Genomic DNA, 22,326 nt, shown 5'->3' with positions numbered 1-22,326 from the left:
ACACCTAAAAGCTTAGGGAAATCAAAATGCTAATCTTCTTATTCTACTGGTGATGTCTGGAGGATTGCTCACACCAGGAAAAAAAAAAAAAAAACCCACAGTAATTCAGGTTCTGAGGCACGCCTGATGATGTCCTGGACAGAGGGGAGGGGCCCAAGTGAGAAGCTTATTCTGGCACCTGCTGTGCCTTGCTCCACAGCCCTGGGTGGCAGAGACCCTGCAGCAGATGAGGACAAAGAGGCCAGAAAACACAGAGGAAGGGCTGCTCTGTGCACACTCAGGATGGAAGCCCACTAAAAGACTACACTTTGGGGTCTTAGCCAGAGTTTCTCTCCTGGAGACAGTCAGGGATCCAACCCTAGCTCTGCCACTTGCCAGATTAACAAATTTTGTCAAGGTTCTTAACTTCTCTGAATCTCCTCATATGTAAAAAGGAAATAGTAATTACCTCTCTCATAAGGTTGTAACGAGAAATGAATGAGATATACTATCATAAAGTCTAGTGCTAAAAAACAAAATTATCAACAAATATAGCGGGCACGTGTCAAATTTCTTGTTTTAATTCATTAATGAGAGAATCGGCAAAGACTTTAAAAGCTGATTTGAAGAGTATTCAAGGATATATACGGTCAGGAAAGGAATGCCTAAGTAAGTCTCTTAAGTGAGATGCAAGACTCAACTTCCAACAGGGTGAAAATATCATGACAGTTAGAGGTTTAACATCTCTACGAGGCTATGAAATCCTATCACCACATCAAGCTGTACCATTCTGACTCGCTAATGAAATACAAGCATTTTACATTTCCCAAAAGTGTATGTTGTTGGAAGATTAATGAGTCAGGACCTGTTTCTATTCAGACAGACTCTAGCATGAGATCAAAGATTTAGGCAACCACCATTTTATCTTTTTCTGGGCTCAAGATGATTTTCTTCCTTTCATACTAACACTCAGCAGGAACCTGGTGAGTGTTGGTAGCTTTCCCTGCCCTCTTCAGCCCATCTGAATTTAGGCTGCATTCCCCAGGCCAGGCAGCCAGAGAATAGACTAGTATCTGAATCCAACCCAAGTGTCATGGTTCTCAAGTGGAGGGAAGCATGGGAAAGTCTCTTCCATTGAAATAAGCTCTTTTGTTCAGGTGCTAGATACGAGCTGCCCAATTCCAGATCCTCTCCATGCCCTTTAGGACTTTTGTCAAAAACATGAGGAACTTGGCTAAAGTCAGGAGCCTTGGGTGGAGAACCTGGGTGGAGAAGCAGATTTCAGACAGGTCATCCTTACAGCCCCGGAAATCTCAGCGGCCGGATCTGCCTCAACTGGTGAGCCAAGGTCTCCTTGGTGGATTCAAACATTGCGTGACATTTCCTGCTAAACAACTTGTTTCTCAACTTCCCACTGCCTGTTCTTCTTTTGTAGCTGGGGAAACAGGAAACCAAATCACCTTGCTCTGGGCTACAAGCCCAGTCTGGCTCTGCCCAATGGTTCCTGTAACGGGCACAGTCTATTTACAAGTTACAAGCTTCCAAGGACTACCTCCCTCATCTCCACCTCTTTCTCCAGGCTGCCAGTACCAGCTGGGCCACCTCCCCTGCCCAACCATGAGTTCACGTATCAACTGTTGACAGCCTTGTACCAATGTGATTCTTCACAACCAGTGGGCCTGTTACTCATGGTGAAACTGCAAAGGGTACTCTGGGTCACCTTCTCCATGGTATCTCCAAGCTGGCTCAGAGAAAGCACTCACTGGGTTTTCAACTGAAGGCAAATGGTTAATAATGGTAAATCTCTGCCTAAAGAACCCATTAACAGCATTGAGTGCATTGTCAAGGAGAATCAAAGGCACTGGGATATATTGCCTCCACCTGACCCAGGCATATACATGCATGCACACCACCATCAACCACCACCACCACCACTGTGGATTACCGAGAGGCAAACTAGCTGCTCTCCCCTTTTGTGCACTCTCCCATCACATTTCTTAAATGCTGAGTGAGGCCTGGGGTACGGCTTGGTGAACCCTGTAAAACTTTCCCATCTTCTTTTGTTTGGGCCACATTTGGGCCAATAGCTCACCTTTAAATTACCTCTCAGAACTGCATTATCTCCATTTCTGCAATGCAGAGAGTGTTCATACTCCCAACAAGGTGGAAGCACTGCTTTGGAGGATGGATAAAGCTGTCCTTCAGGAAAACTGAGGAGGAAGCAAGCTTGGCCCTGAGCCTCCCACTTGCTCAGCAGAAGCCCATCTCCATATTTGATAATAGATTTCCCTATCCCATTCTAGGTCCCAATCTTTTATTTTTTTAATTAATTAAATGTATTCTGAAGTATAGTTGACACACAATGCTACATCAGTTCACACGTACAACATAGAGATTGGATATCTTCTATACATTATACTGTACTAACAAGTGTAGCTACCATCTGTCACCATACGATGCTATTACAACATCATTGACTATATTCCCTATGCTGTGCCTGCTATTCCAATGACTTACTCATTCCATGACTAGAAGCCTGTATCCCCACTCCACTTTACGCATTTTGCCCAGCCCTCCCCCAGCCCCCCTCCCCTCTGGCAACCATCAGTTTGTTCTCTATCTGTATTTATGGATCTGTTTCTGCTTTTTGTTTGTTTGTTCATTTGTTTTGTTTTTTAGATTCCACATGTAAGTGAAATCAGATGGTATATGTCTGTGTCTTATTTATTTCACTCAGCATAATACCGTCTGTGTCCATTCATGTTGTTGCAAATGTTAAGATCTCACTGCTTTTTATGGCTGAGGAATATTCCATTGTCTATATATACCACATCTTCCTTACCCACTGATCTATCGATGGACACTTGGGTTGCTCCCATATCTTGTCTATTGTAAATAATGCTGTAATAAACATAGGGGTGCATACATCTTTTTGAATTAATGTTTTAGTTGTCTTTGGATAAATACTCAGTAGTGAAATTACTGGATCATATGGTATTTCTATTGTTAATTTTAGAGGAACTGCCATACTGTTTCCACAGTTTGCATTCCCACCAACAAGTACACAAAGGCTCCATAGGCCCCAATCTTGATTCTCTGCTGGCTGCCAACCATTTTCACCAATATGTTAGCTGATAATAAAATTGGCTAGTAATTAAAGCTTTGGTAGATGGATAAGGGTTTAAGCTGTTACCCTTTCTCACTTGTTCTCATTGTTGTGTGAATAAAGTCTACTGCAAACAAAAACCCAATAATCTGCAGTAAGTAATCTTCAGCACTGGAAGCCAGTTAATCCAAGTGGCATCTCGTTGGAGGACAGGAGTACTTGTTCCTCCTGAAATCCTGGGGGATTGGCCACCTCCTCTTCTCCCCTTGGGCATAAAGCACTTCTGGCTTCCCCAAAGAACCCCTTCTCACCCTCACCCCACCCCCATGCAGTTGGGTTCCTCTTCAGCCTAGGCTCCTGGGGTCAGAGGCACACAATCTTCCCAGAGAGGGCTGAAGGGTCCCTCCTGTGTTTATACAGCAACTCAGTGCCTCCTGCATGCAGAGGGATCCCACTCCAGCCTCCTTGTTCAGGGGCACAGTGCACCCCTAGCTTCCAGAGCGAGAGAGCTGGGAAGAGGTGTGGGTGGCAGGAGAGAGCCTGATATAGCAGCGCATGTCCCACAGAGTCCATCCACGCACAAGCAACAGCTTTTGTAGAAATAGTCCAGCTTTCACAACGAAAATCGAACAGCTAGGACAAGACCCCTTTTAGGAGTCTTAGGACCCTTTCAAGAATCTGATGAAAGCCATGGAGAAATGTGCTTATTTGCGCAAATACTCAAAATGATACTTTGTACTCCAGCTCCATTTCAGTGATGTACAGTAAACCAAGTTAAGAACTCTGGTTTACAGATGCTAGTGATAGCTCCCTACCTCCGTCTCCGTCACTAGCACCACTGCCCCATCACCTAAGTGGGCACAACAGAAAATTTCCCAATGCACAGCCTGGAAACACAGCTTGGGGCTGGGTTCTGGTGAGAGGCACCTATCCATCACTGGCTTTCCCATTTTACTGGTGATGATCAGGAAGTTGTTGTAGATATTCACTGAGCAGCAGAGCATCACACCCCACCCTGCAAGGGCAGCATTTGAGTGCCGTATTCTGTGACTTCAGTTTTAGGAATACATTAGCCTATTTACCTATTCCTTTATTGTTTCATCATGTTGGGAGGCTGAAAACAGAGCGAGAAGGAAATCTTCCAAAATCTCCAAGGAGAAATTACAAATGTAGGACTGAGGGGGTTGTTAGGGTTACTTAATATAGGACTCTGAACACCATCTACAGCCATAACACTAACAGAATCCATCTCTCTCCCTCTCTCTCACATACACACATGCCTACTTAGTTATCTCCCTAATTTCCCGAGAGTCACATCTAAAACATTTGGTTTGACACTAAAATTTAACTTAGAAACCAGTATGAGGGGCACTTGGATGGTGCAGTCAGTTAAGTGTCTGACTCGGTTTCAGCTCAGGTCATGATCTCAGGGTCCCCCCCCCCCCCCCCCGCATTCTCTCTCTCTCTCTCATAAATAAATAAATAAATAAATAAATAAATAAATAAATAAATAAAATCTGAAAGAAAGAAAGAAATATAAGTTTTCCCTACATCACTCTGTTCCCATATCACTCATTTGGGAACAGATAGGAAAATCACCAGCTCCAGTATCATGGACTTTTTGGAATCCTAACTAAATAGAACCAATACCTCTAGACAATGGGACTGAAGAGACAGGATTAGCTGGAGGAGAAAGTGGGAGGAAACCAGGTGAGCGATAAGCACTGAAGGTATGTGAGAGGAGAGCAGGGCAACAGAGGTTTGTTTTAGTTTTTTTGGGTTTTCCACCCCTCCTTCCACCCCCTTGGAACCTCATTACACAAGAGAAAGGCAAGACACCAAAAGAGGCCTGAGGTATCAACTACTTTATTATTCGGCAGGGACAGCCCCGGGGCCCAGGGCTCTGCTACTCCTTGTGGATGTCTTTGTGGGAGGCCACGCCCACCTTTATCACCAATATGAGGAACTCCTCGAAGTTAATTGCACCATCGCTATTGACATCCAACTCTTGGAACCAGGTGTCTGCATCCTTTTTCTGTCAAGATGGAGGAGAAAGAAGCCAGTGCGTAAAGACCTTGGCAAGAGCTGAGCCATGGCTGTCTGCATAGGGTGGCGTAGGGGACCAGGGACCCAGGGCTTCATTGGCCAGACAGAGACCCCTGCCACACCCAGCCCCTCCTCACCTTCATGTACTGAGGACACTCTGTCTCTAACAATTTCTTCAAGTCATCTCTGTAGAGGGCGTGGTAATTCCCCTTCACCAGGGAGTACTTGTGGTAAACCTCAATGAGGGAGTTTATGGCACTCTCCAGTTCCGTCAGCATGGTGCCCAAGGATCTGCCCCACCTGCAACACGAAACACATGGGGAATCCCAGGATGGGGATGGTTCCTCTGCCCCCAGCAGAGTGAAAACTAGGGGAATACTCCTTACTCCAAGTAATGGCTTCATCCAGGCCTGCACCATTCAAATAACTAAACCCAGCAGGTGGCTGTGGCTGTGATGGGAAGGGGGGGACGGGGAAGGTCCACACAAACATACAGTGCCTGCTGACTCTCCCTGTGCCCTCAGCCAACCAACAGCACAGAGGACCCAGCTCTGTCTTCATCCCTGTCTCACTGACTTCCTCCAAGAGCTCTGGATCTTGCTCCAGACCTCCCTTAGCTTTCTCTCCCCTCTCTGCTCCACCTCTGGCCCTCCCGGGGTGGGGGGGCAGCCCCAAAGCATGGAGCAGACTGAGGCAGTCTTACTTACCAGGTTTCCCGAAACAGAGTTGACAGAGGATATGCAGGGCTCAGTGGCAGCTCCCCTTTATAGCAGCCAGGCTGTGGCCAGCTGCCAGGGCCCTAGGCCATGCAGAGATAGCCCCTCCCTCCCCAGGTTGCCACAGCCTCTGGTTTCTCAACCAGGTGAATGGGGCAATCACTGCACAGAATGAAAAATTTTGATGGGAGGTGGGGAAGTAGGAAAAATGGAAAGAGGAAGGTATTTGCTAGGCAGTAGTGCCCAGCAGGATAAATCAGGAAGAGGCCATGGTGAGGACTCCTTTGCTGGGCCACTGGCATCATTTGGCTCAGCCAGCCTGGATGCCCACTCTCAAGTCCTCCTCTCTTGCTGCTGCTAATCCCGAGCACTGTAGACTGTGCATCTCTGAAATGGAGCTGGAGTTCAAAGTATCATTTTGAGTATTTGCGCAAATAAGCACATTTCTCCATGGCTTTCATCAGATTCTTGAAAGGGTCCTAAGACTCCTAAAAGGGGTCTTGTCCTAGCTGTTCGATTTTCGTTGTGAAAGCTGGACTATTTCTACAAAAGCTGTTGCTTGTGCGTGGTTGGACTCTGTGGGACATGCGCTGCTATATCAGGCTCTCTCCTGCCACCCACACCTCTTCCCAGCTCTCTCGCTCTGGAAGCTAGGGGTGCACTGTGCCCCTGAACAAGGAGGCTGGAGTGGGATCCCTCTGCATGCAGGAGGCACTGAGTTGCTGTATAAACACAGGAGGGACCCTTCAGCCCTCTCTGGGAAGATTGTGTGCCTCTGACCCCAGGAGCCTAGGCTGAAGAGGAACCCAACTGCATGGGGGTGGGGTGAGGGTGAGAAGGGGTTCTTTGGGGAAGCCAGAAGTGCTTTATGCCCAAGGGGAGAAGAGGAGGTGGCCAATCCCCCAGGATTTCAGGAGGAACAAGTACTCCTGTCTTCCAACGAGATGCCACTTGGATTAACTGGCTTCCAGTGCTGAAGATTGTGGGGCATCTCTCTTGTTACAAAGCACAGAGAGCCTCAGAACATGTCTACCAGGAAAGCCGTACACAGAACCCACCCAGTCTGCAGACAACTGACATCCAGAAAGGTAAAGCAGTTCACCCAGAGTTTTGAACAGTGCAAAGATGGGAGGGCCCAGAGATTCATGTGCCAGAACCTGACCAGACAAGAACATGACTCTGCTGAGAAAACTCTCCTCTCTGTTTCCTTCCTGGTATTCAACAGATATTTACCCCATGCCTCTCCAGGACACAGGCCATGATCGCCTCCTGGGGGAAGTAGATGGGATTAGCTTCCCTCTCCTTCATGTCTCCATAGTCCTTTGGGCTTCATTATATCATTAACTTTATAGCTGTGTGACTTTGGGCCAATTACTGTCTCTGTGCCTCAGTGACCTCAATTATTAAACAGGGATTAAAAATAGAGTCTATCTGCAACCCACACAATGGGAGAAGATATTTGCAAATCATACATCTGATAAGGGGTTAGTATCCAGAATACATAAAGAACTCCTACAACTCAATAACAACAAAATTACCCAGATTGAAAAATGGGCAAAGGACTTCAATAGACATTTCTCCAAAGAGGATATACAAATAAGCCCATGAAAAGATGCTCCACATCACTAATCATTAAGGATATCAAATCAAAACCACAATGAGATATCACCTCACACCCATGAGATTGGCTACTTCCACAAAAGCAGAATAACAAGTGTTAGTAGGAATGTGCAGAAATTGGGACCCTTGTACACTGTTGGTGGGAATGCAAAATGGTGCATTTGCTGTGGAAAACAGTGTGATGGTTTCTCAAAAAAGTTAGAAACAGAATTCCTATATGATCTAGTAATTCCACTTCTAGATCTATATCCAAAGTAATTGAAAGCAGGGTCTCAAATAGATATTTGTACATCCATGTTCATTCACGTCAGCATTATTCACAGTAGCTGAAATGTAGAAACTATCCAACTGCCCATTCAAGGATGAATTAATATATAAAATGTGGTATATTCACATAATGCAGTATTTTCAACTTTTAAAAAGGATGGAGGGGATCCCTGGGTGGCGCAGCGGTTTGGCGCCTGCCTTTGGCCCAGGGCGCGATCCTGGAGACCCGGGATCGAATCCCACGTCGGGCTTCCGGTGCATGGAGCCTGTTTCTCCCTCTGCCTGTGTCTCTGCCTCTCTCTCTCTCTCTCTGTGACTATCATAAATAAATAAAAAAAATTTTAAAAAAAATAATAAATAAATAAATAAAAGGCACAAAGTAACAAGATGTTTAAAAAAATAAAAAAATAAAAAATAAAAAGGATGGAAAGTCTAACACTTGCTACAACACGGATGAACCTTGAGGACATCACGCTTATGAAATAGACCAGTCCTAGAGAAAAATATTGTTGGTTCCCACTTATATGAGGTTTCTAAGATAGTAAAATTCATAAAGACAGAAAGAATAGTGTGGGACAGGGCCTGGGGAGGGATAACAGATAGTATTTTCTGGGTTTCAATGACAACATGAAAAGAGTTCTGGGGACTGTATGCACAACAATGTGAATGTGCTTAATACAACTGAACCCTTAGATGGGAAATTTTATGTTATATGTATTTTGCCACAATTAAAATTTTAAATTTCTTAAATGCTTCCACCTAAAAAATAAATAGAATATACCTCATATGCTATGGTAAGGATTAATAATAGATGAAAAATATTTATGATTTGTAGACTTCTCTGTCTTTTTTAAAGATTTTATTTATTTACTCATGAGAGACACACAGAGGGAGGCAGAGACACAGGTGGAGGGAAAAGCAGGCTCCCTGTAGGGAGCCTGATGCAGGACTCAATCACAGGATCCCAGGATCAAGACCTCAGCCAAAGGCAGATACTCAACCACTGACCCATTCAGGTGTCCCAATTTGTAGGCTTTTCTTAATATGTATTGCACTTTAATAAAAAGTTTACACAAAGAACATGTGAAGTACTTAGGGTGTGCAGAATAAGTGAGCAAGTGAGTGCTGGGTGAGCGTGCACCATGACAACTGCACTGCAAGTGCCTGACTGACTGCCCAGCTAGACTATGAGCCCTCGAGGACCCAGACTGGCCCACCCATCCCTGCCTCCCCAGAACCCCACACAGGACCCCACACAGTGCCTAGCAGACACAGTAACAGCAACAACAACCAATAATAAGAACAAATAACAGCAAAATAACATTGATTGGGTTTCCACCATGTTCCAGGAACTGTTGTAAGTGCTTTATCTACATCAATCCATTGAATCCTCATGATAACCTATGAAGTAGGTACTATCATAATCCCCATTTTACAGACGAGTAATTTGTCATCAAATTACTTAGGTGACATGATGTGGTATCATCCACTTCCTGCCTTTGCCTGGAATGCCTCTTTGCCAGTCAAGCCCTCCTTGTCTTCCTCATCCAGCCCGGGTACCATCTGCTCCACATCCATCCCTGATCCTCCTCCCCACACTCCTATCAACACTGAGTTAATTCTTCTCCCCACTCCACCAAATCTTCATACATCACAGCATTTTTCCTGCTTTGTTATGATTCATCTGTTTCTTATCTGCCTTTTCTTTGGGACAGGGAGCCCCTTTAGAGTAGAAATCACTTCACATTCCTGGGGCCTGGTATATAGTAGGTGTTCGATTAATGGTAATTGAGGGGATAAATGAACACAAAATTAAACATTGGATCTATCCCTTATCCAATGCAGAAATTCCCTTTATCACATCCCTCTTGTGTAAATCATTTTTGGAACATGGCAGGATGTAAATGTATCAACCAAATGCAATTTAATTTCCTTGATGAGAGGTGAGTCAACCTTTTGATAGAAAAATGGGGCTGCTCCTGACATATACAATAACAAGTTTCAACTAGTGAATAAGCACTTAGTGCACACCTATTGTCACCAGGCCTCTCCTGCGTGGACCTGGCATAATAGCACCTTACTTATCCCAAATAGTACAATATACTTCTGAAATATTTCTATAACACTGCCTCATCTGATAACCCTTTGAAGTGGACATTACAGGTACAATCATCCCTATGTGACCGATGAGGAAACAGAAGCACGGGGAGTTACTCAATTTTCTTCCCGTGGCATGTATCTGCTTAGGTGCCAAAAAGTACACATTAGAACCCAAAAAAGTGGCTTTTCTGAGACTCTCCTTAGGATCTGTTCACAAGCTTGGGATGGAGCCCACAGTGACCTGTCTCAGTGAGGGTGAGGATGAGGTTGATGCAGATGATGTCATCCCATATCCCTGGCCCTTCAAGGGATGCTTCCTTTGGAGGCAGTCCCCTGAGAACAGTCCCAGTGGAGACAGCTTTCTTCATCCAGAAATTAAGGAAACCAGGCTCCAGGTCCAGGGAGAAGACCAAGGCAGACATAAGCCATGACCTCCTTCCAGCATCACATGCTTATTCATGGAACTTGCTGAGTAGTGAGGCCTTGAAAGTTGCCGCAGAGATGCTCCACCTGGACCGACAGTCCCGGGGCCTGAGGGGGAGCAGGAGCCAGGCTGGCAGCAGGCTGAGTGACTTGCTAGAAGAATGTGTCAGGAACTGGGTAAGCACATCAGGGAAAAGGCACAGTCTGTAATCAAACCAGCGGACATGGGGAAACCCCAGGAGCGGAACCTGCTCCTACTTACAGGAAAGAGTTCAGTCCTGGGCATGTGTCCCAACTCAACCAAGCCTGTGCCCACGGCTGAGGAAATGAGGACACAGCGGCCAGTGTAGAAACCACTGCACGCTCCCCCAACCCCTACTACAGGAAAGGGCAGGAGGTCTAGTGTGAGCCGGACCCTTAGCCCTCGAAGGTCTGTGGAAACCAGCAGTCTTAGGTCAGACAGGCAGGAAGTATCTGGCCCTAGGCCTGGCTCACTTGGCCATCCATGCTTCTGGTCATGACTAGAGATTCCCAACCACAGGCCCTATTTCTGCATTCCTTACTGCAGCCATGCTCACAACGGTAGAGGGCACACATGGCAAAACACACCCAAGGTACAGCAGCACATGCACCTCCACAGACCCCATGGAGCATGCAGGAAAGTCCAGAGGAAGAGCGCTGGGACCCAGCCTAGTCCTGAACAGCAAGCACTGGTGGATTGGCAAATGTACAAGGGACGTCCCGTGGCAGGCCAGGTCCAGGGAACAGTGGGGGCAACACCATGCTTTAGAGCTCGACTGGTCAGAAACAAGGGCCCCTGCTCAGCCCACAGGGCTCTGCCCCTCCTGTGGCACAACTGGGAGAGGGAACCTAACCAAGTCCCATAAATGATTCCTCAGTCATTGGCATAGTGGCCATGATGATTGCCCGTCGTTCTTGGTAAACTCCTCATTTTTACCACAACACACTCAGGACATGGATTCCCAGACCATCCTCTGAGAACTAAGCCACCATGATGGGCCCCAGCAGGGCCTAGGCAGAGAAGACTGACCCAGACAGATTCTGCGTCAGATTCCTGGGCTCCCGGGGAGAGAGAGAGAAAAATAAACACAAAGATGGGCAGGGGCAGATCCCTCCTGGGAGGGGTCAGAGACCATAGGAGGACTTAGATGGTAAGTCACATGAGCCCCAAGTACAGTAATGCCCACATCAGCCTCAATTAGTAAAACCCAGACCCCACCCTTCCCTCCTCCAGGAAGACTTCCCTGATTGACCGTAGCCCAGGTTCCACTCATCCCTCTTCACCATAATAGGCTGGAGTGTTCCCTTTGCCCTAATCCCTGTCTCTGACTCAGCATGTGCAAAATCCAGCTCACAATCTGCTCTCAGACTGGCCCTGCCTGATCCAGCCAGCCCAGGACAATTACCCACAGCACCTCCTGGTCTTGTTCCAGCCCCTACTCAGGCCCAAGCTACTCCTGCTTTGTACACTGATTCCTTGGCTCTCCTCCAAAGCAAGGAGACCCTCAAGTGGGTCCTGGTCCAGTGTACATGTGCCTTCTTGGCTCCTGTCCCATAGTGTACGCATAGAGCATGAGTGGTCAAAACATCACCAGTAAGGCCTATCTTCCGTGTCAGACAGCCAGCTCCCCAAGAGAAGAGACTCCTCCCTCAGACAGGGGCAATTGGAAGCAGGGGCGTTCCTCCCTCCCCCCTCAGACTGGGCCTTCTGGATGTGAGACCATGTCTCCCCTCTCAGTCCAGGGCTCCCTCCTCAGACTGGGGCTGGAATGGATGATCCCCAAGGGAGCAGCAAGCCTCCTCTCTGGACTCATAGCAGATGCCCAGAACCATAAACAAAGAATTCCCAGCACATTTGTGGTGTTGCTCTATTCTCTTCTCTCACAGGTATGCATTGCACATGCCTGTGCACAGGTACAGGTACATGCAGGCACACGCTGACAAGCAGGGCAGAGCTCTGCAGCAGCTCAGGCTCCTGCTCCTGCTCCTAGATAGACACCTGTGGGCAGAGGCTGTGCAAGGCGTCCCTGTCCAGTGCGGGCTGTTCAGGGGCGTCCCCGTCCTGTGCGAGCTGTTTAGGGGCGTCCCTATCCAGTGTGGGCTGTCCGGGGTGTCCCTGTCCAGTGTGGGCTGCTCAGGGGCATCCCTGTCTTGTGCAGGGTGTCCAGGGGCATCCCTGTCCAGTGCAGGTTGTCCAAGGGCATCCCTATCCAGTGTGAGCTTTCCAGGGTGTCCTCATCCAGTGCAGGCTGTCTGGGGTGTCCCTGTTCAGTGTGGGCTGTCTGGGGTGTCCCTACCCAGTGAGGGCTGCTCAGGGCTGTCCCCGTCCAGTGCGGGCTGTCTGGAGTGTCCCTGTCCAGTGTGGGCTGTCCGGGGTGTCCCTATCCAGTGCGGGCTTTCTGGGGTATCCCCGTCCAGTGCGGGCTGTTCAGGGGCATCCCTGTCTTGTGTGGGGTGTCCGGGGGCGTCCCTGTCCTGTGCGGGCTGTTTAGGAGCGTCCCTATCCAGTGTGGGCTTTCTGGGGTGTCCGTGTCCAGTGCGGGCTGCTCAGGGGCGCCCCTGTCTTGTGCGAGGTGTCCGGGAGCATCCCTGTCCAGTACGGGCTCTCCGGGGCGTCCCTGCCTAGTGCAGGCTGTGCCGGGCGCAGTAGCAGGCGCACAGTTGCCGGTGGTACAGCAGGTGGTAATCCTTCAGGAGCCGGCCCAGGATGAACAGGAATTCGTCGAAGCAGATCTGGTTGTCCTTGTTCTTGTCGGCAGCCCGGAACAACTCTGAGATGTAGTAGGGCTCCTTCCGGCCCTGAGGAGGGGCAGAGGGTCAACCACCTGCCCAGGCCCCCCGCCCCACAGGCACTGGGGCCTCCACCACCTTACAGGACACAGCCCCTCCCTCAGGCAGAGGCCAGGTCACCATGTGGGGCAGAATCAGGCTCCAAGGGGACATGTGGCAGGCCCTCTGCCCACTAGACCTGGGGCTATGTGGTGGACTGCACGGCCTGGGCACCCCCACCAGCTGCTGAGCTGTGCTGAGTGGCCTGGGGTGTCCTGATACATCTGTTCACCGTCGGTGGCTGCTAAGCTTATCTTCCCAGTGGCCCTGGGAGCTGCCCTGCAGGGACAGCCAGGCCAGGGGCTTCAGGGTGGAAGGCTGTGCCCCCTCCTTCACACAGAGAGCTCCTCAGGCACAGCCCACCTGCCCCTCATGTCTGCATGTCCAGTGCTATTACGGGGCCCCCGAAGAGCAGGATCAGATGTCTGCATGCTGTGGCATCTGCCCAGGAGTTGTTTATGACACTGAGCCTACGTCACCTTTGGATAGTGCAAAATGAGGAGAAAGACAATGTTGTGGGCCTTGAGGCTGTCCAGCACGGCCCAGAGCAGGTGGCCAGGAGGGCTGAGGATCGGGGATGCTATAGGGGAGGAGCAAAAGCACTTGAGGTGGAAAGAGACAACAAGAAGGAAGGCCAGGGTCAGCGGGCAGGAGCCCCAGGCAAGGCCTTGAGCTGGTTTCAGCAGGATTTGGCTGGTAGATGTGGGGACCCAGAGTGAAGTCTTTGGAAAGACTCCCAGGAAGGAAATGGCATCATCTGTCAGCAGCCAGGGGTCTGGAGGGTGACCCTCATCCCTGGGGGCAGGTCTGCACCTCCTGCTTCCCCCTATAGCCCACCAGCATAATTCACCTCATCTCATGTCCTCTGCAAAACTGGTTGGTTCTGGACCCTGGGGCTTCCTGCATGAGCAGGCTCTCCCTGGCTCCCCTCAGCTCAACCCCCCTGGCCCAGGCTGCCCACTGTCTGTCCCTGAGGGCCCTGTACCTGGGCAGGTCTGTGAGCCCCACGTGGCAGTGTCTGGCAGTCCCATACCCAGCCACACAGTCTAGGCACTTGGCCCTGGATGACAGTCGCCCTAGTCCCCTCTGTGACCCTCACGGTTATACTCCAATAAACTGAGGGCAAGACTCTCTCTGATGTTTCCCAAAGGTAAGTAAGGGGACATGCCAAGTGAATGAGGCGGCGCTCCTTCTGGAAGGCAGTGGCCTCTGGTCAGTGTACAGATCTGAAATCCTCTAGAGATGGTGGTCCAGAGATCCCCCCCCCCAGGCAGGCCCTGAGGGCAGAAGACAGCACCCCAGACGTTCCTGCCAGTCCCCACAACACCTGGTAATTATAGGGCCTGAGAATGGAGAAGCCGTGCAGGCCTGAGAGGGTTTCTGAGCCCCCAAGCTGGCCCAAGAGCCTCTATTAGCCCTTCAGACAGCAGCTGGAATGGGACACTACATTTTCTTTCCCCACCTGGCTTCTGCCCAAACTGTCCTCACCCTGGTGTGGTGACAAGGAAGCTTGTGCTAGTCCCTGGGAGGGAAGCTAAAAGGGCAGGTTTGGGGCAGGGCCCCTGGCTGAATGGGGCTGCAGGACCTCTTCTCTTAAGAAACAGGGTGAGCAGAGGGATACACAGGCTGGGATAAGGACAAAGTCTCAGGGATTAGCTGCAGTAAGGACCAGCAGGGAGTTTTAGGAAAGAGGAGGAGAAACAAAGCTGGGCCGATCCACCCTCCCTCTGTCAGACCCTGCCCTCCCAACCCTGTCCCAAGTAGGGGAGATAATTCCCTGCACCTATACCATCACTACTCACTTCCAACCCCACAACCAATCCTGTACTTCATCCCCACCTGACCCCAGACCCCACACACCAAGCTCTCCATGAAGCAGGGCACATTGTCCATAAGCAGAGCCTTCAACTCCTCCAGGGACAGAGTCTCCACGTCCCCCTCCCGGGCCGCGTACTGGTGGTAGCAGTGGACGATTTGGAAGAGGGATTCCTCCATTGGCTTGTGTGTCATGGCGGCGAGACCCTGGCCAGAACCCGGAGCACCTGGGAACGGTGGAGAAACTGAGAGGAGAGCAGCACCTTGGCTAACTCTTAGGGAGCCAGCCAAGCACTGGATAAAGCCTTGTATACAGAGAATCACATGTAATCTTCATAGTGACCTTATGAGGTAGACATCATTCCCACCATTTTCCTGATGAAGAAATGATATCCAGAGAGGTTAAGTAAATTTCCCAAAAATCACACAACTGATCCAGCTGGAGATTAAAATCAATTGGAGAACCATGACTTCCTTGTTAGGACATCCATCCACTGCACACAGTCTCCAAAACAGGTGAGCTGCCCACTTCTGCTTTCTCAGACCTGCACGGACCCAGGCCCGTCCACCCACCTCCACCATTCTCACAAGAAGTGCTGACCTGTGCTGTCAGGATGGGGTTGCTCCAAAACCACCGTGCCAGCCTGTGGTTTGTCCTAGAGATTTCCCAGCGCTCAGGCAGGAGGCATCAGTGCAAGCAGGGGCCCAAGCACCGAGTCCTACATCCTACCCATCTTTGGTGCTTCTAGTTATGGCAGCCAGTGTCCTGACCTTTCACAGGTTCTTCAGCAACACCACTAAGCCATAATTGCATTCGTGAGATGATGTCACATGACACTTGCTTCCTACAATTAACTCAACCAGTTTCAGGGACCCACCTTCCCTCAGAGCCTGATCTGAAACATCTCAGAACCACGGGAGGTCATAATGTCAGTCTCTCTACCTCAGAGTTCACCCTCCCAGCTCCAGGCCTTAGGTAGGGTCAGACACATAAATTAAATACATCCTCCTCAGATGTCCTCCCTCAATTACTGAGCCCCCGGACGCTAGAGTCATAAAGCATATTAATTCATCCAACAAACATTTCTGGAGTCCCCACAGTGTTCCAGGACCTGGTTAGGGAACGTGCGTACAACATGAGGCCAGCTCACAGTGTGGGGAGAGCACAGAGTCACACACTGGTATGATCCACTGAAGAGTACAGTTTCATGGCATGAACAAGGTACCTTGGTGCCCAGGAAGGAACACTTGCTGCCTAGAGAAGAGTTGAGGAAGATTCCTTAAAGAGACAATATTTGAGTTGGGCCTTGAGGAAAACATTTAACTGCAGGAGAGACAGGGCGAAGACCGAGCACGGGGGGGCGGGGGGGCCGGCCTTGGTGCCAAGCCAGGGCTGCGTTATATCCTATGCCCAGAAAGAAGCTGACAGGATTTTTAATGGGTTGGGTGATGAGGAGATGAGAAAGAAGTGGTAGGAACAGGTTTGTTGTAAGAAAATTACCAACGGTGATATGGGAGTGACCCTACCCTAAGGGGGCTCGGTACAAGTGCCCCTCTCTCAGCCCATGTCAGCCCCTCGATTTCCCTGGGAGGGGCCACACCGGCTGGTGAGTGCCTCTCCCAGAAGGCGGCGCCAAAGGACAGGTAATTGAGTCCCTGAAGGTTTTGAGAGAGTAGGAAAAGACCGAAGCCAAAACTTTTTCAGTTTGCAGAGTGAGCTTTCTTCTACCCAACAGTGATTTCTCCAGCAAGTAAGTGGCTCACCAATACACATTTATGTTTCCAAAGTAAAAACAGGGCTCAAATTTCTAGTAAAACAATTGGCAATGGTAACCTATTGTCAAGAGATATTTATTGAATACCTTTAATTTAGCCATCACTGTCCTGGGAATTTATCCCAAGAAAGTAATTAAACAGATATTAAAAAGCAATAGATGGGGCATCTGGGTGGCTCAGCAGTTGAGTGTCTGCCTTCAGCTCAGGGCATGATCCCGGGGTCCTGGGATGGAGTCTCGCATCGGGCTCCCTAAAGGGAGCCTGCTTCTCCCTCTGGCTGTGTCTCTGCCTCTCTCTTTGAGTCTCTCATGAATAAATAAATAAAATCTTTAAAAAAAAAAAAAAGCAATAGGTAGTAAAATGTTCACCTTTGCATTGTCTGGAGCTAAGAAACAAAAATAAAAATAAAAACTTTGAAACCACCTAATTAACAAATTTGGTATGCCAATATGTCCTTGGACCATCACTGGGTAATAGTCTGTCACTCAAAAGGAGCTCCGCTGCTAACCCATAACTGGTTTGTGAGGAGGAGATCATACTGCACCCCTCTTTACCCTGCCTTTTGCTCAACCTGGACACAACGACTCCCCACACCATCCCAGTGCATAGTGATGACCTCCTTCCACAACTATAACCACTCTTTTCACTTAATGCTAGACTGTGGACATCTTCCTACCCACTTAATCAATGCTCCCTGATTTTAATGAATGCCTAATGATTATTTCTTTGCATGTATCAAAATTTTTTTAATTAATCTATTATTGGTAGACATTTAAATTACTTTAAATTTATACATTTCAACTAACTCTTCCTTAATATTGATGTTTCTTAAGAATTTTACCATGTGTGTTAGGTGCTGGGGGGCAGGGGGACAGAAATGGCTTTATACCCCCTTCCCCAGCCAGATCTGCCCTAGTGTGCACTGAACCCCACCTCCCAGACCAGAGCTGCCACCCAACTCCCAGATGGAAGCGCCTGAGCTCCATAGCTCCATAGCTGTTTCCCACACACCCACATCTAGACACAGGTGTCACTGCTGCAGCAAGTACACCCATAAGCAGACCCATGAGAGATCCTATTGGCCATGACTTCCTTCTGTGGGGGAAAAGAACAGGAGTACCCCCCAAAGACTTCCCTGCTTTAATATAAAAGTCAATAGACACCTTTACAGGATTACATTAATCTGTATATCTCCACATATTGACCTTTACCTGTGAGATTTATGCTTTCCTATGCTTTCATGTTGCTGTTTAATGAGTTTTCATTTCAATTTTAAGAATTGTATTAAGGATTTCTTGTAAGTATAGTGATGAGCTCCCTGTTTTGTTTGTCTGGAAAACAAAAGAGTAAAACCCAGGACCCATGGATTTATGGGTGAGTTCTACCAAACATTCAAAGAATTAAGGCTAATGCTTCTTAAACTCTTTCAAAAAATGGAAGAAGGAACACTTCCAAACTCATTTAATGAGGCCAATATCACCAGATACCAAAAGTAGCAAAGACACTGCAAGAAAAAACCACAGGCCAATATCCTTGTTGAACACACATGCAAAAATCCTTAATCAAATCCTAGCGAAGTGAATTCAGCAGCACATTAAAAGAATCATGCACCATGACCAAGTGGGATTTATCTCAGGAATACAAGGATGGTTTGACACATGCAAATCAGCCAAGGTATTATAACAAGTTAACAAAATGAAAAAAAAATACATAATTACCTGAATAGATGCAGAAAAAGCAATTGACAGAGTTTAACACCTCTTCATGATTAAAGCCTAATAAAATAGGTACAGAAGGATCTTAACACCATATATGAAAAACTTACAAGCAACTTCATAATTAATGGGAGAAACAAACTAAAAGCTTTCTTCCAGGATCTAGCAGAAGGCAAAGACATCTACTCTTACCACTTCTTTTAAACATCGTACTGGAAGTCCTAGTAGAGAAATTAGACAAGAAAAAGAAATAAAGGGCATCCATATATGAGAAGGAGAAATAAAATTATCTCTATTTGCAGATGATATGATCATACATAGAAAATTCTAAAGACTAAACAACAATAAACCTGTTATAAATAATAAATTCAACAAGGTTGCAGGGTATGAAATTAACATAAAAAATCAATATATTATTTACACAAACTATCCAAAAGAGAAATTTAAAAAACAATCTCATTCACAATTGCAACAAAAAGAACAAAATGCATAAGAAATAGCTTACTTAAAGAGTTGAAAGACCTACACACTGAAAATTATGAAAATATTGATGAATGGATTTTTAAAAGACACAAATAAATGGAAAGACATCCTATCTTCATAGACTGGAAGAATTAATATTGTTAAAGTATCCATTCTACCCAAAGTTATCTACAGATTTAATGCAATCCATATTAAAATCCCAATGGCATTTTTTATGGAAATAGAAAACAATCCTAAAATTCATATGGAACCACAAAAGATCCTGAGTAACCAAAGCAATCTTGGGCAAAAATCACACTTGCTGATTTCACAATTCATTACAAAACTATCATCACCAAAGCAGGATGGTATTGGCATAAAAACAGAAATGAAGACCAACAGAACAGATAACCCAGAAATAAGTCCACACATTGGTCAACTGATCTTTGACAAGAATACTGAAATGGGGAAAGGGTAGTCTCTTCAGTAAATGGTGCTGGGAAAACTGAAAGCTGAAGAATGAAGTTGGATCCTGATCTCACATCATATACAAAAATCAACTCAAAATGGAGTAAAGGCTTAAATATAGGACCTAAAACCATAAAACTACTAGAGAAGAACATAGGAAATAGCTTCTTGACATTGGTCTGGGCAACAATTTTTTTGGATGTAGAGACCAAAATCATAGCCAATAAAAGCAAAATTAAACAAATGGGATTACATTAAATTAGAAGCTCTGCCCAGCAAAGGAAACAATCACCAAAATGAAAAGGCAACCAACAGAATGGGAGAAAATATTTGCAAACCATATATTTGATATCCAAAATATATAAGGAAGTCATACAACTTAATAACAAAACAAAAAATATTTTTAAATTAATTTTTTTTATTTTTTACAATCCAACAAAAATTTTTTTTAAGATTGTATTTATTTATTCATGAGAGACACAAAGAGAGACAGGGATACAGGCAGAGGAGAAGCAGGCTCAACACAGGAACCCAATGTGGAACTCGATCCCAGAACCCCAGGATCACACCCTGAGCCCAAGGCAGATGCTCAACCACTGAGCCATCCAGGCCTCCCCAACAAAAAAAATTTTTTTGCTTGTCTTTTTTTAACAAAAAATATTCTTAATGGGCAAAGAATCTGAACAGACATTTCTCAAAAGAAGACACAGAGGCACCTGGGTGGGTCAGTCAGTTAAACATCTGCTATTCGGCTCAGGCCATGATCCCAGAGTCGTGGGTTAGAGCTCCCACTTGGGCTCCCTGGTCAATAGGGAGTCTGCTTGTCCCTCTGCCTTCTGCTGCTCCTCCTTCCTGCTCGTGCTCTCTCTCTCAAATAAATAAATAAAATCTTTTAATAAACAAGAAGACATACAACTAGCCAACAGGTATGTGAAAACATGTTCAACTTCACTAATCATCAGAGAAATATAAATCAAAACCATAAGGATATATCATCTCATACCTGTTAGAATGGCTATATTCAGAAAGACAATAAATAACAAATGTTGGCAAGGATGTGGAGAAAAGAGAATACTTGTATACAGTTGGTGGGAATGTAAATTAGTAAAGCATTGTGGAAAATAGTATGGAGTTTCCTCAAAAAAAAAAAAATTGAAAATAGAGCTACCTTATGAATCCAGCAATCCTACTTCTGGGTATACATCCAAAAGAAATGGAATCGGGGGCACCTGGGTGGCTCAGTGGTTGAGTGTCTGCCTTTGGTTCAGGTCGTGATCCTAGGTCCTGGGATTGAGTCCCACATCGGGCTCCCCGCAGGGAGCCTGCTTCTCCCTCTGCCTGTGTCTCTGCCTCTCTCTCTATGTCTCACACGACTAAATGAAATCTTTTAAAAAATAATAGAAGAAAATAAATGAAATCAGGATCTCAAAGAAATAATCTGCACTCCTATGTTCATTTCAACATTATTTAGTAATAGCCAAGATACGGGAACAACATAAATGCCCATTGAACGATGAATGAATAAAGAAAATGCAGCATATACATACAATGGAATATTATTAGTCATAAACAGAAGGAAATCCTGCCATTTTCAACATGGGTGAACCTGGAGGACATTATGCTAAGTGAAATAAGGCAGACACAGAAAGACAAATACTGCATGATCTCACTATATGTGGAGTCCAAAGAAGTTGAACTCATAGAAACAATAGAAAAGTGGTTCCCAGGGGCTGGAGGGAGGGGGAAATGGCGAAATATTGGTCAAGGGATATAAAACTTCAGTTATGCAAAATGAGTAAGTTCTGAAGATAATGTAAAACAATGTGACCATAGTTAATACTTCATTGTATACTTGACATTTGCTAAGAGAGTAGATCATAAGTTTTCTCACCACATAAAAAATGTAATTATATAAGGTGACTAATATGTTAATTAGCTTGATTATGGTAATTATTTCACAATGTATCATGTATATCAAATCATCAAATAGTACACCTTAAATGTATACAGTTATTAACTGTCAAATATTTCTCAACTCAAAAAAAGAACAACACCCTATCTTCTAGAAGATTATAGTCTGGAGGTGGAAGCAGACACCTACACAACAGCTGAAGGTCATGTGTGCTTAGAAGGCATCCACAAGCTTTGTGCCAGACAGACATCCCTGCGGTAGCCAGGGCATAGTCCTCACCTCACCTCCGTCCGATTGTAAAGACAGGCCACAAGCCGCTGCAGCAAAGGACTAGCTCTCTAATTAGCTTGAGAAAGCTAGCTCAAAATTGGCCCTGAAGCCCAACACCTCTAGAGAATATTAGGTTCCGGGAGGCGGGAGGGTAGATTTCAAACAATTACTTTAAAAAGTAAAGAAATACGGCCACTTTGACACCAAAGATAATGAACCAGGTTATAATGGTTAAATGAAGCTCCATTTGGGATTTTTACCAGTTCTCATCAGTGTTTATCTACTTTCTATTTTACAGACCTATTTTTATCTTTATAGTTAGAACCAACTAATATCATACTCAATGGCCTCCCTGGTCGTATCTGGAACTACCCAGTGATGGTCTATGCCTGAGAGGGGTTATTAGATGCTTTAGAATCATTAGGGAGAATCTTTGAGATGAAAGACAAAGTGTGACATTATTGCATTTTCTGGGTAACTTCGTTTCTTTGCCATGTAGAAAATTAGAATGGTATCAGGGTATGAAGAGTGACGGGGCTGCTTCTGTAGAATCAGGAGGCTTCTGGAAACAGAGAATATTACTAAATATATAGAAATAACTAAATGAGCACTTCCTCTGGCCTGAGCACAGACTCCACACCTACCCATTCGTCTCACCTGCATAAGGATTGGTGATAAAGGGCAGCCCCAGTGGCGCAGAGGTTTAGCGCCGCTGGAGATCTGGGATCGAGTCCCACGTCAGGCTCCCTGCATGGAGCCTGCTTCTCCCTCTGCCTGTGTCTCTGCCTCTCTCTCTCACTC

At 46.5% G+C, this 22,326-nt stretch overlaps 2 protein-coding genes across 4 annotated transcripts in view; both read right to left on the bottom strand.

The window, feature by feature from the left end:
- Positions 1 to 4,935: 4,935 nt before the first annotated feature.
- On the bottom strand, positions 4,936 to 5,871 carry S100A8 (S100 calcium binding protein A8). The gene is made up of 3 exons (NM_001146144.1): positions 5,839 to 5,871; positions 5,269 to 5,431; positions 4,936 to 5,120 (listed from the first exon to the last, which is right to left on the bottom strand). Exons 2-3 carry the CDS (start codon positions 5,407 to 5,409, stop codon positions 4,992 to 4,994), a joined length of 270 nt encoding a protein of 89 aa, NP_001139616.1. The 5' UTR covers positions 5,410 to 5,431; positions 5,839 to 5,871; the 3' UTR covers positions 4,936 to 4,991.
- Positions 5,872 to 9,061: 3,190 nt separating this feature from the next.
- Positions 9,062 to 22,326, bottom strand: part of LOC102156046 (protein S100-A15A-like) — a 34,266-nt gene continuing 21,001 nt past the window's right edge. For 2 of the 3 annotated variants that reach the window (XM_038543320.1, XM_038543318.1), the window contains 2 exons: positions 14,968 to 15,149; positions 9,062 to 13,077 (listed from right to left, as the gene is read on the bottom strand). In XM_038543320.1, the coding sequence (XP_038399248.1) occupies positions 12,901 to 13,077; positions 14,968 to 15,117 (327 nt within the window). In that variant the 5' untranslated portion in view covers positions 15,118 to 15,149 and the 3' untranslated portion in view covers positions 9,062 to 12,900. Of the gene's footprint in view, positions 13,078 to 14,967; positions 15,150 to 15,523; positions 15,670 to 22,326 lie in introns of those variants that run through there. The other variant, XM_038543319.1, reaches the window with a different exon arrangement.

This window comes from Canis lupus, chromosome 7, assembly GCF_011100685.1.
Source record: "Canis lupus familiaris isolate Mischka breed German Shepherd chromosome 7, alternate assembly UU_Cfam_GSD_1.0, whole genome shotgun sequence".
Lineage (NCBI taxonomy): Eukaryota > Metazoa > Chordata > Mammalia > Carnivora > Canidae > Canis > Canis lupus.
The sequence above is the reverse complement of the archived record's forward strand: the minus strand, read 5'-3'. Positions and strand labels throughout refer to the sequence as shown.